The sequence below is a fragment of the Nematostella vectensis genome, chromosome 12 (genome assembly GCF_932526225.1).
Source record: "Nematostella vectensis chromosome 12, jaNemVect1.1, whole genome shotgun sequence".
Lineage (NCBI taxonomy): Eukaryota > Metazoa > Cnidaria > Anthozoa > Actiniaria > Edwardsiidae > Nematostella > Nematostella vectensis.
In genome coordinates this window covers 10,491,806-10,510,155 of record NC_064045.1, presented here as the reverse complement: position 1 = coordinate 10,510,155, position 18,350 = coordinate 10,491,806, and the positions used below count along the sequence as shown (strand labels likewise).

Genomic DNA, 18,350 nt, shown 5'->3' with positions numbered 1-18,350 from the left:
GGCTCAACTCTAACGGTGCGCAAAGGCTCAACTGCTCACGCTGCGCAAAGGCAAACAGACAGACGGACATGTCATAGTTCGGCTCAAAATATCTAACAGCTTGAAATAAAACAGCAAACAATTGGTTAGAAGTATTTTCGATACCTACAAAGACTACAATACGAAATGATGCCAAGGTAAAATGATACCAAAGAGTTTCGTTTAATGCTTTGAGCAAAGAACCAGGTAAACAGATTACTTAATCTCTCGACATCTATTTCGGCCAATCAAGAACTCTAAAACGTGTCACCTCACCGAAAAAAATTATGTGCAAAAAAGAAACGTCATAATAAGCTGCATTAGGTTATTGTTCAGGAATGCGTACAATAAGAACAATATTTTCCGTGTTTATCCAAAGATAACAATCTTCACTTTCTTAGGCTTTGAGCTAGGGCACATTAAAAGCTTGCTGTGACTGTCAGGCAACTTTTTGCTCTCAAAGTCAGAGGCCTCTGTTAGCAGGGAATAACTGTATAATTGTGACTGTCCATTTGCTTTGGTTCCACATCTATAGTTATTTATTCAGTCTAGAGTCACCCATACTTTAAAGGGCCTATAAATAGCTCATCTGAAACTCATTATTTTATTTGTAAATAGATATATACGTAAATTGATCTTTAACTGCATACGTCTTGTTTGAGGTAAGTCGACGTTTCTCGCCACTTGCAAATGATAGTGTCATTGGCTGGTTTTTGGTAGGTTATCTGTCTTTTTTGGTTTTGATTTTAGCTACGAAGTGCATAGCACATGTTAGACTGAAGATTTGTAATGTTTTTTTTTATAATGTATTCCATGTTGCGGGTCTATTTACCGTTGCGCAAACGAAGGGAAGCATACATATAACGCGAAAATTCTACGATGTGGTGTTCTTCAAGCAATGACTTTGCTTTTGACGATTCAAGTGCGGAGAGATGTCACCTTCCCTACCCCCTTAGCCGTGCTTGTTTGGAAAACCGTAGAGAACAAATACCTACATACTAGTTTTATAGACAACGGTGAAGAGACCGAAAGCTTCACTTCCTCGAAAGGACAATAGATTCAGTCGCCTATAAAAGCAAGTCAAGCGAACGATCACTATATCGTGACGAGCTCGAAAGGCTCTGATGTCATTTCTTTGTTGCTCTGGTCTAGATGACGTTATTCGAGGCGAACGTGCGAGGCTGTGAACAACAACAGGATCCTTGAAAAGCGCGTACAGCTCGAAACGTTTGCTGAGCTGGAATTGCTTCGGTGCGGCAGGCGAAGATATGGCGGACGTTGGTAGGTGGCATTAGTTGCAACGATTTGCAGAAATGCTGAAATCCTTAATATATTATAAGCCTTAATCTAAGGCGTTCGCGCATCCTTTAGGTTCAAAAACACTGATGGTCTGGTCTGCTTCCTCTCCCCCCCCCCCCCCCCCCACCCAACTCCTCAAGTCGAAATATTTACTGCGTTTTCTAATCCGCCAGTTATCACATGTCAGCATATGAAAACCACTCGCCAACGCAATTCTTTCGGAAAAGCTTAGCCTACCTGTAGGCTTTGGTAGTTTTTTTCGGCACGAAAACCCCGTAAACACGGAGTTCGCATACCACGGCCGCCATCTTGGATACTGCGCGCCGCGCATTCTGTCTCCCCTTCCCCCTGCGGCGCGCAGACGTGATATGCGAACTCCGTGTTTACGGGGTTTTCGTGCCGAAAAAACTATCAAAGCCTACAGGTAGGCTAGGAAAAGCTCGAGTCCAGGTTTTAAACCGAGCTCAACACGGAGACTGAAAGGAGCCCTGAATTTGCACCACCCCCCGATAAAAACAGACGGGGGTGATCGTCGGCAAAATCAATTTTAGCCCTAAGGGATGGCACTTTGGGTGGATGTGGTCAATATAAATTCTTACCCCTAGAAAAAGCAAACTGGGTGTGGTCGAAGGAATTTTTAACCCTAAGAAGTAGCATAATCGGAAAAGCTGTTAAACACCCCCTAAGGAATACAGTTGGTCGAATTTTATACTCAAAGAGATAAGCAGAATCGGAACAATCCTTGAACACCCTCTAAGGGATAGCAGTTAGTCGAAATTGTAAACCAAAAAAAAGGACGATCACCCCGTCTACTTTCTGGATAGTCCCTCCCTGCTCCCTCCGGCCTTCCCCGATGATTGACGGGCCAGAAAACGCAGCAAATGTTTCGAGTTTTAAAAACGGGGGGCGCGCAACAACAAATTTGGCTATAATATTGGCTCTTTCCTTTTATTATTATTTTTTACAGAAGCCCACCATGACGATTTACAAAAAAATAAACACAACACCACCACCGCCGCAAGCACAACCATACACCTCGACATTAAGGAATGCATTACATTCGTCACCTTAAAAAATCCAGAGGACTACCATAAAGTTATTTCCAAGTTAAAAGACTTTGAAGAATATGGCCTGGATCGATATCTACTCCAGCTTGTTCGCCATCTTCAACACGACCTCACAGCAACACTGCTAATACTTCGAACGTGTGGCGTTATCGACGCTACAGACCAGCAACGCATCACGAATAAACAGAGGAATTGTACGACGTCGGACGAGATTGGGACTTTAGTCGACGTATTGAACACGAAAAGCACGCATGCGCAGTGGTATCTCGCGCATGCTCTTAAGGGGAAGCACCGCTCACTTTATGAGGCCATGCATGGGGATATCGAATGTTGTGGTAAGGGCTGGTTTGATGATGGGCAGTATTATATGATGTCGAACATTTAAATTTTGCGAGGAGAGTGGGGTGGGGGACATGTATGCCCATGCAACCCTACTATTGAGGGCGTTATTGAGGTTGATTGACACATGACAAGTAATCGGTACATGAGGGGGGTGAATAGGGGTATGTAAATCCGCCGATCCGCCTCATTTTCGCCCAAATTGTCAACAGATCCGTGATCCGCCGTATTTCCAAAATCCGCCAATCCGCTGAAATAATCATCAAAATCTGTAATCCGTGAGCATTTCGGGGCCGTTGTGTTTTTGGTGCTCAAGGCCTTTGTACTCTATTTCATTGTCTCGTTCTAAGGTCTTTGTTTTTGGCTTTTGTTCCATTGTGTTTTTGGTGCTGGTGCTCCGTAACACCAAGAAACTACCTGGTTTTGGGATGTCAAAGTTGCACGTCCTTACTTCCATATCTCCCCTCCCTCTTCCCTATCGACCCTCCGGGAAGAAATTGCCACTTTTAATCCACCAACCACCTCCCTAAGAAAAATAGGGGACTTGCGCTAAGAGATCACGTGACCTTCCTGGGTGGCAAATTCCAGCCAAAATAAACACAGAAATGACGAAAAAAATCTTTAAATGAAAATTAAACCTTTCTGAATTATGGTTTCATTCGTAAGCGCTGAAAAAGTTGCTTTTTGTTGCTGTTATTTTGCCGCTAAAAGCCTGAGCGCACCCTAGTTTGCCACCCACGTGATCTCTTAGCGCAAGTCCCCTATTGATATGGGCATGTCAGGATGCATTTATTCGTAGACTTAGATGATTTATGGGACATTGATATGGGTATGTCAGGATGCATTTATTCGTAGACTTAGATGATTTATGGGACATTGATATGGATATGTCAGGATGCATTTATTCGAAGACTTAGATGATTTATGGGACATTGATATGGGTATGTCAGGATGCATTTATTCGAAGACTTAGATGATTTATGGGACTAAGGGGCCGATCATTTTACTTTTAAAGGGGGTGGGGGATGGATGATTTTGTAAAAAATATCCTGCACGGCCGAAAGAATATCCGGCACCAATTGGAGAAGGAAAAAAAATACCCTGCATTGGTTAAAAAAAGTTAAAAAAAAGTTCTTGCACATCAAATGCTTTGAAAAAAAATATCCTGGGCACCCAAAAACATGACACCCCCCCCCCTCAAAAGTCAAATAGTCGACCCCAAATTAATAGTTTGCTGTTTATTTGTACTCAGTGTGTGGGGAGTTCCTTGGAAAGGACGTCGAGCTGGCGAGCCTTGGAGATGAACTCATCGAAGATTATAAAAGTAAGGCAAATTAGTACTATCCCCTCCCCCCTTTTTCTGCATTTCGTGTGGGATGGGTGGGGTGGTCTAGATGGGGGGAGGGATATGTGGTTTGGGTGTTAGATGCGTGTTGTATATCTTTTATTTTTAGGGTCTAAAATCAATATTAATGTTTCCGTATTAATTCCCGTATTATTATTATACCTTTTTATTTTTATTTATGTAGCCTCTTTCAGAGCATCTCCCTTAAATCTTCAATTATGATAATTGCCATTTCCATCCGCTGACTGGGGGAAGCTATTGCGATATTTCAAACAAAATTTGTAGATAACAAATAAGACTGTGTTTTTACTGGTTATTTCGTAATTTGTCTTCAAATTTCTAGTTAAAGCAATAATGTGTGTTTGTCAAGAGATCTTTTAGGCCATCAGGCGTGAGATATTGACGAGAGGTCTCTACCTTTTGCAGAGAAGTCTACTAACATTGATGCATGGCTGATGGGAGAGCTATTCAAGCGAGAATCTGTGCTGAAAGAGCGCTACCTCTGCTTAGAAACAAAATTAAATGTTATGCTGGAAAGAATAAGGCCTCTCTTTGCTCATTTAGAGGGTTTTTCGCATCGTTTTAGGGCGGAGATTGAAGGTAAGAATAGAGCAGACATTTAGCATCGCGTTTTCAGGTGCTGGCGAAAACGTAGTACAGCCACATTGGCGGGAAAAAGTGGAAAACATGTGCTCGACTTCAACCGAGCCAAAAGTATTAGTAATATTGTGCCAATTGTCAATGAAAATATACTATTTCAAGAGTTAAATGATTAAGAACACTAATTCATGGTCTCAAATGTGAGCTCATAGAAAATTTGAGGGGAAAACTGCTTAGGTAAATCACTTACCGCTAGTTGGTGCTCCTGAGGTCAAAACGCGAATCGCAGACTGCAAGGCCTTGCCACGTGACACCCAGAGGGCTGACGTTTGCCCGTTTCCGAGAAAAAACGCGGTGCTAACCCCCCCCCCCCACACACACACACACACACTCTCTCCCTCGACCGCCAAAAATTGGTCTATACCATAATTGTCTATACCTTAGGAAATCCTGGCTGCGCCTACGACTCTGAAAAGATCCGAAGCTGAGCTAAGTCCTCTCCAGTCCTCTCTGTAAGGCCTTGAAATACTGGGTAAGGGGGGGGGGGGGGGGCAATGTAAAGATATAAAGAAAAGAAAATTGCGGTGACACGACCACGCCGAGGGGCACGGCCTTTCCATCGGCCCTTATAGGCGTTAGCCCTGCCGCATCGCTAAGCTTTCTCAAATCATATTTTAAAAAAAACATCCTTTTTTTCGTTTTTCAGATGTCCTCCCTCCTCAAGAAAGCGACAAAGTCACGATTCATACGAATGTCGAGGTGCTTAATCGACTGAAAGGAAAATACGACTCATTCAAGCGCAATGGCAGCTTCATCGCTATAATAAACCAACAGCCCTCAGTGCCTAGAGGTGATCAAGACTGTTTGCAAGGTACACTTGAATGCAGCCTACTCACGCCCCAGGGGGAGAGGGAAGGGATAGGACTTGTTGAAGTTTTACCCTTCCCCAGAATGCGTTGCGTTTTTTTTCCTTTTCATTAATAAAATTCTAAATAATCCACACTGATGGCGAAAAGGTAGTAGTGCGAAAAGGTAGTAGTGCTCGACTTCAACCGAGCCAAAAGTATTAGTAATATCCTGCAAATTGTCAATGAAAATATATTATTTCAAGAGTCAAATGATTAAGAACACAAACCCATGGTCTCAAACGTGAGCTAATAGGGAATTTGAGGGGAAAACTGCTCAGGTAAATCACTTACCGAGAGATAATTTTGAGATAACAGACAGCGTTCCTTATAACTCTTTCTTCGCCTATTACGGACAGCTACGAAGGAAATGCTAACAAAGGCTGTTATATTTACTTTTTTCATCAGACCTACATCATTTAATTTCTTGAATTTAGTCAGCCAGTTGAGTTTCATTAGCTGTTTGCCAACAGCTACAGCAGCTAGCTACTATGGCTAGTTATACTGGTTATTATTACTAGTTATACTGGTTATTATTACTAGTTATACTGGTTATTATTACTAGTTATACTGGTTATTATTACTAGTTATACTGGTTATTATGGCTAGTTATACTGGTTATTATGGCTAGTTATACTGGTTATTATTACTAGTTATACTGGTAATTATTACTAGTTATACTGGTTATTATTACTAGTTATACTGGTTATTATTACTAGTTATACTGGTTATTATTACTAGTTATACTGGTTATTATTACTAGTTATACTGGTTATTATTACTAGTTATACTGGTTATTGTTACTAGTTATACTGGTTATTATTACTAGTTATACTGGTTATTATGGCTAGTTAAACTGGTTATTATGGCTAGTTATACTTCTGGTTATTTTGTAAATGCTACAGATTTCTCCCAGTGGAAAATTTCCGGAAAATGTTGAATTGCTTGAGAGGCAGTCCACTTTTTGACCGGGGCCCACATCGACCACTAAACAAGAACCCCAAAAGTAGAATTTCTGGGTACAGAAGCAAATGGTACATAAGTCACCCCGACAATTCTGGAATAAATTTCCGATAAAATGGTAAACAACCACAATGCCTATAGATATTCTATTTCGCTACGCCCAAGAGAATAGAAAATACACGAGGACTACTCATGATCAATTCTTTGTCTTTAGAGGTGATATCCAAGGGTCCGTCTCTCTCTAAAGACTTCAAAGAGACACCCCCCAGAGACACAACCTGTGACGAGGCCTGGCTCCAAATCGAGCAGAAAGCCGTCGAACTGCTAGCAGCAATAAACCCTTGTGATCGAATCAAAGCCTCCGTCAAACAAGCAAAGGATTTCGTGAAAAAGCACGTGTCTAAATGCGCCCTTCTCACAGGAGTTAGCCTTTGTGTGTTCGTATACGCTCCCTATTTACTGATACATGGGCCATGGACTAAAGCTCCTTTGCCATTATATGGTTGATTACGACGGCAAAGGATTATGGGAGAACGCACGTGTCGAAGCGCGCCCTGTGCGTTCGTATAACGTCCCTTTGGTAGAATTGGTGGATTTTTGAAGGATTGTTCAATTTAAGAAAACTATAACAAAGTCTTCCAAGCTATCGTTTTTTTTACACCGCTGGATCTGCCACTTTATTTACTTTTATACACAGAATATCATGACCTTGGATGGAAGCTCCTTTCCATTAATGGTTGGATCTAAAATTGCTAGGGATCAAAAAATCGGGAAATACTTTGGAGACACAGGAATCTGAGCGGATCCAGGTATTTTCCAAATAGGCACCATCGAAGAAATGGAGGAAGAATGATTTTAGATCCAAATACATTTCATTTAAAAAAAAATCGAAAATGTATTTGTATATATTATACACGCCGAATAAATGGAGTCGTTGCCTAGCGATTATCAAACAAGAAGACGCTGGACAAGCTTTTATATTAGCTTCACTACGGTTTCTATATCTAGATCTCGTAGACTCGTGGAAAGTAAAATAACTGGGTTCTACCTTTCCCAGCTCGCTCAATCTTTTAAGATTGACTTAAAAGTCAAAAGATGATAATCATGTTTTTAATTTTAAAAAAGTCGTCTGATGATGACAGGTAGTAAAAAAGCCTAGTTCATATCAGGTTTTCTATGCTTGTATATGAACCAAAGAGAAACAGGGGTCTGGGACAAAGTTTGTGTCAGGTCAATCTCTCCTTCACTAAAGGAAACCTAACGGAGGTGATTGAGGAGACTGAATGATGTGATAATCACTTATCCAATGTATGAACTATTTCTATCCTATCAGGATTGCAATTTATCAAATACCAGCTTTGCAGTTACTGCGTCCTCAACAGCTAGGCCTGGGAAAAAAGGCAAAAATGTGTTATAAGAATTTGTAAGCTTTCCAAACATCCCCAAGAGAAATGGCCTTCTAAGCAGCCGCTTTTAGTTTTGGGCTTACTGTATAGCGCTGCACAGGAGGCTATGAAAGAAGATGTTACCTAGAGATTTGAAGACTTTTGTTTTGTCTTTTGGAAGTTGCATTTTTCCAGTAATGACTTCTCCTATTTCTCCTGCAACACTGGCCTAAAAAAGCAAAAGTGTTACTCAAATATTACTGCGATGGCACTTTTTGTGATGAAAGCCAAAGGATGTGAGAAACATCCTTTGAGTATGGATTGACATGTTCTACATCCCTGGCCTTTTACCTTGTTCTAGACTAGCACATCCCCGCATTTTATCACGGACAAGACGATATACTCACCCTCTTTTTTTACCTTGGACAAGACAAAATCCCCACCCACTTTTTTTTTCCCTTGGACAAGACTACATCCCCGCCCACTTTTTTACCTTGGACAAGACCACATCCCCACCCACTTTTTTTTTCCCTTGGACAAGACTACATCCCCGCCCACTTTTTTTCCTTGGACAAGACCACATCCCCGTCCTCTTATTCACCTTGGACAAGACTGTATCCCCGCCCTCTTATTTACCTTGGACAATACTAAATCCCTGGCCTATTTTATCTTGGACAAGACCATATCCGTGCCCTCTTATTCACCTTGGACAAGACCATATTCCTGTCCTCTTATTCACCTTGGACAATACTTAATCCCTGGCCTATTTCAACTTGGACAAGGCTACATCCCCGACCTATTTTACCTTGGACAAAACTACATCCCCAGCTTCTTTAGAGGCAGCTTCTACGCTATCACCCACAATAATGCTATTCTGCATTAGTTCATCATCCAGTTCACGCAATTTTGGAGTGGGAGCACCAACAGCTGCAGATAAAGACAATGTTTTTATTTTTTATTCATTTGGTGATTTCCTTCATACTACACTAAAAAAAAGCAAACAGAAGTGTAAAGAGAGGCAATCAGACAGACAGGCCAGGGCAGCCCCCAAAATGGTCAGATCACAAACAGCACGAACATCAACCAGCATTTCTGGCACGTAATTACGTTAAACTACTCAATGCAAAGCAAACAGCGCACACATCTCTCTTTTCGTCTCCATATCTCTTTTCCCTCCTCGACAGAGGAAGCCTGGTGCGTACACAGGGGGTGCACAAGGTGCACACATCCCCCCCCTTGGCCGCCAAAAAGTTGGTCATTTCTTATTGAGGAATCTTCAAATACTATGCTTTTTCCATATGATACCTATGACTGCGCACCCCCCCCCCCCCCCCCACCTCTCACGGTGGCAAAAGTGGGTCATTTCTTACTAAGGAATCTTCAAGTACTGTGCTTTTTCCATATGATACCTATGACTGCGCACCCCCCTCAGCCAATCCTGCAATCGCGCCTGGGAAGCTAATGCTTATCACAACTGTAACAAAACTCACACATCTTAATTAGCTAACTCTGTTAAACTTTGTCTTGGTAGCCACTGTATGTAGCACCCCCCACTAAGGGGAACATGTGCCCCCAGTGCCACACCCACTGCTATAGCTCTGCTCTATAAAACTTCCTCTTCTTAACAAAACTCTAGTTGAATACTTAACATTTATAACAGCTCCTTTCTTGACCCATTTTCCCATTAAAACAGGCTCTGTCGCAAATGTTGCAGTTACAATCACATCTGCCCCAGCAACCGCAGACTCTACATCTGGGCAACACTTGGCTCCAATGTCATTTGCAAACCTCTGTGCATTCGCAGTCGTCCTGCTCCATACTCGGACTTCAGTGAAATTGCGGACATGTTTAAGAGCCTCTGCATGGCTACGTGCCTGGACGCCAGAGCCCAAAATAGCTAGTACTTTGACATCTTCTTTAGCTAAATGCTGCAAACCAAATGAGGTTTACTGAATTGAGAAGATACTACTCTGAATTCTTTCCCTCTTTCTTCGAGTATTGCTTATAATAATACCCTACCAACTTGTTCTCTGCCCCCCCCTCCCCTCTTAGCTCTGACATTTTGCTTCTCACCTTTGTGGCTACCGCTGAGGCTGCTGCTGTTCTCATTTCTGTGATTTTCTCCCCATCCAACATCTAAAAATAATGAGAAAATTTTGTTGTGCTTGGTTGTAAGGCTTTATTTGCCAGTAACACACTCCCTACTTGATTAACACTGCACACACCGAAGGAGCATGGTAGATTATAGTCCTGTGGGGGTACTCCCATAAAAACAGACGGGGGTAATTTTTGGCAAAAATAAATTTTAGCCCTAAAAGGGTATGGTCAACAGCTATTCTTACACCTAAAAGATAGCACATTTTGGAGTGGACCAAGACATTTCTAAGCAATAAAAACAAACACATCTCTTGTTATTAGGACATGATAATCCACTAGCATGAGACCCTCTAAGGAAAAGCAGAAGCAGAAATATTTTTAACATCCCCTAAGGGATAGTAGAATCTTATACCCTAAAAGATAGGACGATCACCCTTGTCTGCTTTTTTGGTGTGTCCCCCCAGGGATTGTTCTAAATAAAAATAAATAGAATGTTTTCATTCTGTGAAGACATTGTTTTCATACTGATATTAGTGATCCATTAGAAGGGTCAAACAGCATCACAACAGCTTGGTGTGAGGGCAGGCCCTTTTCTGCATTCCCCGGATACACAGTGACTATCTTTGTGGCCAAAGCTTCTTCCTTAGCTGACAAGGCAGGCATTACTAAAAACAATCTGCAAGACAATTATAGGTGACATTTTCTTTTGTTTTCAATCACATAATAAAACCCTCCCTCTTATGCATCTCTTATTATGTCACCAAATCACCCCTCCCCCCACACACACACACACATACTGTATACTGTTTTGTCACCAGACTAATGGTGGCTGTGACTCTATTATATATTATATTATTAGACAAAGTTTCAAATAGCAATAGAATAAGAAAATTAAGGTATGCAAATAAAGACATTATTATTTATATCATTCAATTATTTTATAATGATATCATTACGAGTTATTATATATCTTATTAATAATATGATATCATTATCAGGTATTTTATATCTTATTAATAATATGACATCATAATATTATTAAGTTGCAAAGTACTGTACCCGTTCTGCTTGGTGATAGGTACAACGGAACGTAAGGGCTGGACAACATCTCCATGTTCGCGATCCGAGAAATTCACAAGTGCTTTCTCGATTGCAGGAATAAGCTCATCATAAGTCAAAACTCGTCGTATTTCTGACCCTTCAATAAATTTTATATTCTGCATTTTACACTCAAATTCAACACCATTGATTGATTAGACTATGACTTCTCTCGAAAGGATTCGCAAACTTTTTCTAACAAAGCCTTTGATTGGCCCATATCTTTAAATTTGAATGATTTTGATTGGTCGTTTAGCTTATCCAATCAGGATCCGTTTGTTATAGCTCAGGAAGAGGAAGACATTTTTCTGCACAATTCAAGTTGTTTTTGTTCTTGTCGTGTCGACTGCCCAGAGTCCGCGACAAATCCTAGAAATTCTTCCAAATTTCCACAACCTTCAGTGAAAATAGCCACAGCAATGTCTGGGAAGGAAGTCCACGAGCTTGCCATCACTCCAATTACTTGCTTCACCTTCAACAAGGCGAGAAACCGTGAGTTGAAATTGTCGTTTTACCCAAACTTTCGCTACTAATCAGAATGTGATGGTATTTCACAATTTTTTCAATATTTTACCCTCATATTATTTTTGCTATGGTTGATCTAGAGCTGGCATTTTCTCCCAATGACCACACCGTGCATATTTACAAGAAATCAGGGAATAAATGGACGGCTGATGTTGTACTGAGCGAGGTAATAGGCACCACCCCTTTCACAACTTATCAGCTATCTTTTTATTATTAATTTCCATAACATTACATTGAAATGTAAGTGTGTTTTTATTCCCAGACATTGTAGTGTGCACCAAATCTTGTAGCAGCAACAAAGAAATGTTCCTCGGATAGTTGAGAAACAGTGTCGCGCTCTACATAATTTGTCACACACTTCATGTTTTTGGTGTGGTGGCTAAACCGACATGATGGAAAAACCTGGAAAACGCGCAATTCCAGATAGATAGAGAAGACACAATTTTTTAAGATAATGTTTCCTTGATCGTCATCGCCCTGTGTATCAGCTCAGGGACGAAAAGCTCAAATTTCAATGACACTTAACAAAAAGTTGCATCAATTCAAAAAAAGTCGCACTTGATCCTTTTTTTGCTATAAGTTACTAAGTACTCAGAGGAATTCTCTGCCTTATTCGATGTGAAATGGGCTTATTTGAAGCGTCACGTCATGTTACATGCCGCACGCTAAATGTCGCCTAGTTTAGCCAGGTCTTTATACCAACCCAGAAATCTCTATATAGATAGATATATTAGAAAATTGTGATTTACAGTTAATATATCGAAAGCTTAATTACTTTTGTGTGGAGCCTAAAAGCCAGATAACTCTTGTTGATTCTCTTACCCTCTCTAGCAAGTCTACCACTTGTTTTTTATACATATATTGTGCTTTTCCTTACCAGCATGGGCAACGTGTAACAGACATGGACTGGGCCCAGGAAAGCAATAGGCTCGTCACTTGTGCTGCGGTGAGTTATCTTTGGATGACGCTATATCTTGTCAATGAAAGAATAAAGTTTCTAGCCCTGAAGTGGGACTGTTATTAGTAAGGGACCAACCATTTGGGGCCTTAGTGAGTACAGGAGAAAATGCCTTGAAAGGGCCTTTTGGTCACCCCTATTAAAAGATCCTGGCTACGCCTTTGATAGCTTATCCTGAAACTGAAGAAAGTACCATAATTTCCAGTATTTTATTGTTTAAAAACATCAAAAGAAAGTCAAGCACTCAAAGGGTTGGTATTGCTTCAGTTGGATGATATCCACAGACATTTGTCCTCCTAGAATGAAGAACTGGAGAGAAGCATATACAAACTTTTATAAATGAGGTGTTGTATAAAATAACAAATATAATCTCAAGGAGATTGAGATTATATTTGTTATTTTATACAAAACATGGCTTTTACTTTTTTAACTAAAAAAATGAGTGTCAGTTACCATGGTAATTGTTTTGTAAACAGGACAGGAATGCATACGTGTGGACCCTACAAGAGGGCACCTGGAAACCTATGCTTGTCATCCTCCGTATCAACCGTGCCGCAACATGTGTGCGCTGGTCTCCTAAAGGTTTGTTTTCTTATGATTATTTATTATTTTGTTATAATTTAAGGAGGGAGATGTGGGGGTCTGAAAAGTGCCAAATCATTAGAAAATTCTTAATTCACTAGGCAGCAGCCTTTTGGCATCTCCATAGCAGTGTTTTAAAGCCGCATTGTCACCAGGTTGCTTTCGGTCGATTACGTAACAATATCTGATGATTTGTAATGGAAAACGTGAAAAATATTCCAAAATATTGAAAGCAGTGTGTCTATTGAAAGTTTCTATGAGGATGTGATTGATAATTTACAGCGGATGGCCTGTTAAATATCTCAGATTTTAATAGATTCTTTTAGCTTTTAACAGTTGAGGTTTCCGTCGGACCTCCGGAAGTAAACTGGTGACAATCTGTCTTTAATAGTCTGCCGCATAAACAGGAGGGTGCGCAGAGTGATCCAACACACACTCCCCTTCCCCCCCTCCCCTCTCTTGGCTGCCAAAAAGTGGGTCATCTCCATATGATACCTAAGATTGTTCACTCCTGGGTAAATGCCTGATAGTTGGTTTCTTTTGACAGAGGACAAGTTTGCTGTTGGGAGTGGTGCCAGGCTTATATCCGTCTGTTACTTTGAGAAAGATAATGACTGGTGCGTATCTAAAATTTATTTAGCAAATTATTAATTATAAAATGGAGAGTGAAGTATACTATGTAATTTCCAATGCATCAGAGAAGCTGTAATTTGTTTAGTAAGCATAGCACATAAAAAAGTCATGACATAGCCGTATTGCATTGCCAAATGTGGGTATGAATATAATTGACTTTCATTATCAATTTCCACATTTTATTTCTAGGTGGGTCAGCAAACACATCAAGAAGCCAATTCGCTCTACCGTCCTTGGGTATGTACCATCAGCTCTTGTGTATTTTTTTATTTCTTAATTTTATTATGTTATTCTCGCATGGTAGTGAAATCTATCTGTTTCACTGTTAGATCTATGAAAAATCTGTCTATTTTTGTTAGGAAAATCTAAAACTGTGATGGTGTTTTATTAGTTCCTATAAATTACAGTAAATTAATTGCTTTTTTTTCTTGTAGTATTGATTGGCATCCTAACAACCTTCTGCTTGCCGCTGGATCCTCTGATTTCAAAGCAAGGTTTGCATATATTAGTTCAAGCCTGCAGTGTTTGATTTTTCTGTTCAAAGAATCTCTGCTAGCCAAAGTTAAAGTAGGGTGCCATTGTTTTTGATTGTTTAGTACTTGCACAAGCTCCAAAATTGAGTAATGTCCCTTAACTTTAGCTTAGATGTTATCCATTTCATTTGCCATTCCAAATGTAAGTACATGAAAATGAAACAACTTTCATTTGTTTGTCTTTGTATTTGAAATGGTGCATGAAACAAATAGCTTCTATGTCTTTGGAGTCTTTATGTGAATAGAAAAATAAACAGAGACTGAATGTGGCAAAAAGGCTGGCACATTTACATGCTTGCTCCATCTTGAATATTGACCCTTATATAGTTCACATATGGTTCATCTTCCATTACCATTAGGGTCTTCTCTGGCTTCATAAAGGATGTGGATGGGAAAACCAACAGAGACACTGAATGGGGCAAGAAGGCATCCTTCGGCAACTGCCTGGCCGAGTTCACCAACGGGCGTGGTGGTTGGGTGCACAGCGTGTCGTTCTCTGCCTCTGGCACCAAGCTTGCATGGGTCGGCCATGATTCTAGCATCAGTGTTGTTAATTCTGGACATGAGATGAAAGTTGTGACTATTCAGACGGACTTACTGCCTTTGATGCAATGCATCTGGATCACCGAGAGCAGCATTGTGGCAGCAGGTGAGCAGAGCTTTGAGTTTAGCGATTGTCATTTGAAGTCAGGCGGCTGTTTTGATGTCGTCTGTCAGGGAGACGGGGGCAATGGAGTGGTCCCTTTAGAATTCCACTGGCTGCTTCTTTGTTATCTCGGAGTTAAAACAGTGTGCGCGAAAAAATTTGTGAGAGAATCTAGAAAAGTTCTGTATTTGATTTACTAAGTTTGAAAATACGAACATGACAGCTTTCCCAAACCAGCCAATGTAAATGGATGCCTTCTCACACTTTATTCTGTATTTTGATAAGATGACAAAATGCGAATCAATAACATTGGTGTGGCTGAGCAAACTAATTTTTAAAATAATATTAATGTTTTGGTATCCCCAGGTCATAACAACATGCCATACCTGTTTACTCATGATGATAATGATAAGCTGACCCTGATTGGGAAACTGGATGCACCCAAGAAGAAGGAGGACTCTGGTGCCATCAGCGCGATGGCCAAGTTCCGCTCCCTGGACAAACAGGGCCAGAGTGCAGAAGAAGGTGTCTCTTCTAGCAACACCACCCACGAGAACTCCATCAGGTACTTGCTGTAGTGGTCTTTACTTTCTTCTGCTGAGAGCCACAATGGTTTGGTGGTATAGCCTTCGCTTCAATTCATTGTGTTCAACCCCGGGCTGAGGCAGCTTGGGATTTTTTTTTCAAAAGTGTAAAAATCGCTTAAGCTACATTGGAGTGTCTGAGAATCCCTTGACTTTCGTATAAGGTTTTCAAGCTGGAGAGTGTAGTGCAGGCTTTGTTTCTCAGTCAGATGTCGTAATCAATCCCAAATCTGACAGGTTAGGTTTAAAAAGGGTAAAAAAAAAACAGTCGTTCTCATAGGTATCCCTTTAAAACTTTTAAACTTGAGCTCCGATATCCCAAAGCTCCATGGTCTAACCTGCCCTGTTTATTAATTTTTGTATAATGCTGTTTGGTTGGTATTCAATTCACAGCAAGCTTGATATCTACGCTGGCGATAAGAGTAACGTCTCGAAGTTCGTGACGTCTGGCAATGATGGCCGTGTTGTCATCTGGGATGTCAAGGTATACTTATTTCCTTGAGAAAGGCTCTTATATTTGCTGGTTTAGATGCTGTCCTCAAATAGCCTCCCCACTCCAGGGGCGGATCTAGCTGGCTCAATGACAAAGGGGGAATGGGTAATTTTTTTGTCACATGGCTTTCTGGCAGCCCAAAGTGGGGTTTTTAACCCCCTAAACCCTCCCCCTAGATTCGCTACTGCACCCCCACACTCCCACAAATAAACCACTCACTTAGATACTAGGTTCTGGAACAAAAGGCCTGACCCAAACAGTTTCAGTGGTCTCACTGCCTGCCTCTGTCTCCCTCCCCTTAGATTCCCTACTGCACCCCCTTACTCCATGAACTACGCACTTAGAGACCAGGTTTTGGCACAAAAGGCCCGACCCAAATAGTGTCAGTGGTCTTCTCACTGTCTCCCTCCCCCTAGATCTGCTGCTGCACTCCCCACACTCACTTAGATGAACTACGCACTTAGATGAACTATGCACTTAGATACCAGGTTTTGGCACAAAAGGCCCGACCCAAACAGTGTCAGCGGTCTCACTTCTCTCTGCGTTGACCCTACCAAACACTAAACCTTGTGAGATCAGAATGAGCCACAGTTATAAGGAACAACATATTAACTGGAGTTATTGCTTTTACAACGTTTTTATTATTTTTCTTTTATTTTACAAGTATTACAACTCATGCAAATTTTTCACATTCCCCATGTCATTTCATGGACATATCCAGGCAAATAAACCTATTTCAAATAAGGGTGCACTCGGAGAATCTGTGTCGTAACCCGAAATGCTTCATGGGTATCAAATAAATAATAAAATAAGCGTCGACAGGGTTCGTCGACTAGGGGTTAAAATCGGGCCTCAGGTATTTTTTATGAGGGATTCGAGAAAAAATAGGCTTTTCTCTTGGAAATGGTATTCCTTAGGGCTTCTGAGGTATTTTTTAGGGTAGCAATTTTTGGCGTGCAGGTATTGTATGGGGTATTTTTTTAATATACCGACGATCATCCCTATGACTGTCACCCTGAAGTTCAGTTCTTGTAATCAATGTACATATTTCTCTTGCCAGAGCTTGGAGTCCTCCATTGCTGGTCTGAAGATCGTGTGATTTATGCGCTCTGCCACACCCTCACGTTACATGCTTGTGATTTTAGCTTAAAAAAGAAGTAATAAAGTTTAAGTTTAGATAGTTCGGCTCGTGTTTCTTAAAGACGTCATGCTCTTAGCCTGCTTGCAGGCGGTACTCGGTGTTATCATCGCGAAAAACCCTCTCCGTTCGGTGATCGGGAGCCATCTTGTATTTAAAGACGCGTGGTTCCTGGGGGCGAGCGCAAAAACGGACGCAGGGCAGGGGGGGGAGGAGAGAGAAGAGGGAAAAACCGTTTTTTCCCTCCTCTATCATGCTCTAAGAAATCGCGTGACAAACTACGACACCAGCTCTGGCGATTTGCTTAGTACGCTTGGATGAGAAAGGGTGTCCGTCAAAAGGTCAAAACAGAAAATCTTTGATCATGTTCAAGTCCCTAATCCACCTCGCCCCTGATTACCTAACCTAAATATTTAACCTACGAGACCAAGTGAGACTGGCTATACCAAAACCGCGTACCAATAGGCCAGACATGGAAAACAGTTATAATTGTTGTTATATTTTAATATTTTGTAAAAGTAACTGTGTAACTGATGTCTGTACCGTGTTTCAATAAAGTCCATGTGTATGTAATGTTACTTTAGTGGAAAACACACGACAAAATCACGGAAAATATATATAATATTTTTAATAGAACCTAAATACGAAGGAGAGGGCTCGGGCTTGTCATGAACACTAAAGAGGCTATGGTTACACAGTACCGTTCAAATGTTTCAAGACTTGAAAACAACGATCGCTGGGGTTTTTAGACAAGAGAAATAGAAATATAACAAGAGGCAACTAAAAAGGATTTTGCTAACTCAGAAGGCAGGATACATTTTGGATTATAAGGTGAAATATTTTAATATAGTTCCAGAAAATATATTTATAGTTCCAGAAAATATCCATACCCCCCCCCCCCCCCCCCTATTAAAGGGGTCGGAGGTATGACCCCCCACCGCTCTGGAATTTCCAACCCCCTGGAAAAAATAACTACAGTAACTGTTAAGTAAAAAGGGCATTTTAGCCCCCTCCCATCTGAAAATTCCTGGGCGTTTGAGCCCCCCATCCCCTCGGAATTTCCAATCCTATCAATGGGGGGGGGGGGGGGTATGGATATTTTCTTGTACTACACAATTGGGAATCCATTCCTAATTCCCATG

The 18,350-nt window shown here is 41.0% G+C and overlaps 3 protein-coding genes across 4 annotated transcripts; 2 read left to right on the top strand and 1 right to left on the bottom strand.

Annotated features, from left to right (window-relative positions):
* Positions 1 to 372: 372 nt before the first annotated feature.
* LOC5501798 lies at positions 373 to 7,886 on the top strand. 2 transcript variants are annotated; one of them, XM_048719878.1, is made up of 7 exons: positions 373 to 501; positions 1,171 to 1,299; positions 2,285 to 2,719; positions 3,976 to 4,047; positions 4,495 to 4,668; positions 5,375 to 5,539; positions 6,751 to 7,886. In XM_048719878.1, the coding sequence occupies exons 2-7, from the start codon at positions 1,287 to 1,289 to the stop codon at positions 7,041 to 7,043; spliced, it is 1,152 nt and encodes a 383-aa protein (XP_048575835.1). In that variant the 5' UTR covers positions 373 to 501; positions 1,171 to 1,286; the 3' UTR covers positions 7,044 to 7,886. The 2 variants fall into 2 exon arrangements, with proteins under 2 accessions (XP_048575835.1, XP_032225996.2); XM_032370105.2 differs by lacking the exon at positions 373 to 501 and adding an exon at positions 554 to 680.
* LOC5501799 (ketimine reductase mu-crystallin) lies at positions 7,631 to 11,296 on the bottom strand. The gene is made up of 7 exons (XM_001623015.3): positions 11,078 to 11,296; positions 10,544 to 10,694; positions 9,995 to 10,057; positions 9,570 to 9,849; positions 8,727 to 8,848; positions 8,066 to 8,150; positions 7,631 to 7,924 (listed from the first exon to the last, which is right to left on the bottom strand). The coding sequence occupies exons 1-7, from the start codon at positions 11,239 to 11,241 to the stop codon at positions 7,866 to 7,868; spliced, it is 924 nt and encodes a 307-aa protein (XP_001623065.2). The 5' UTR covers positions 11,242 to 11,296; the 3' UTR covers positions 7,631 to 7,865.
* A 111-nt stretch (positions 11,297 to 11,407) lies between these two features.
* Positions 11,408 to 17,250, top strand: LOC5501805 (actin-related protein 2/3 complex subunit 1A-A). Its single transcript, XM_001623009.3, has 11 exons — positions 11,408 to 11,608; positions 11,722 to 11,807; positions 12,522 to 12,587; positions 13,076 to 13,181; positions 13,729 to 13,798; positions 14,004 to 14,051; positions 14,249 to 14,308; positions 14,707 to 14,996; positions 15,360 to 15,558; positions 15,971 to 16,061; positions 17,131 to 17,250. The coding sequence occupies exons 1-11, from the start codon at positions 11,536 to 11,538 to the stop codon at positions 17,167 to 17,169; spliced, it is 1,128 nt and encodes a 375-aa protein (XP_001623059.2). The 5' UTR covers positions 11,408 to 11,535; the 3' UTR covers positions 17,170 to 17,250.
* Positions 17,251 to 18,350: the final 1,100 nt, after the last annotated feature.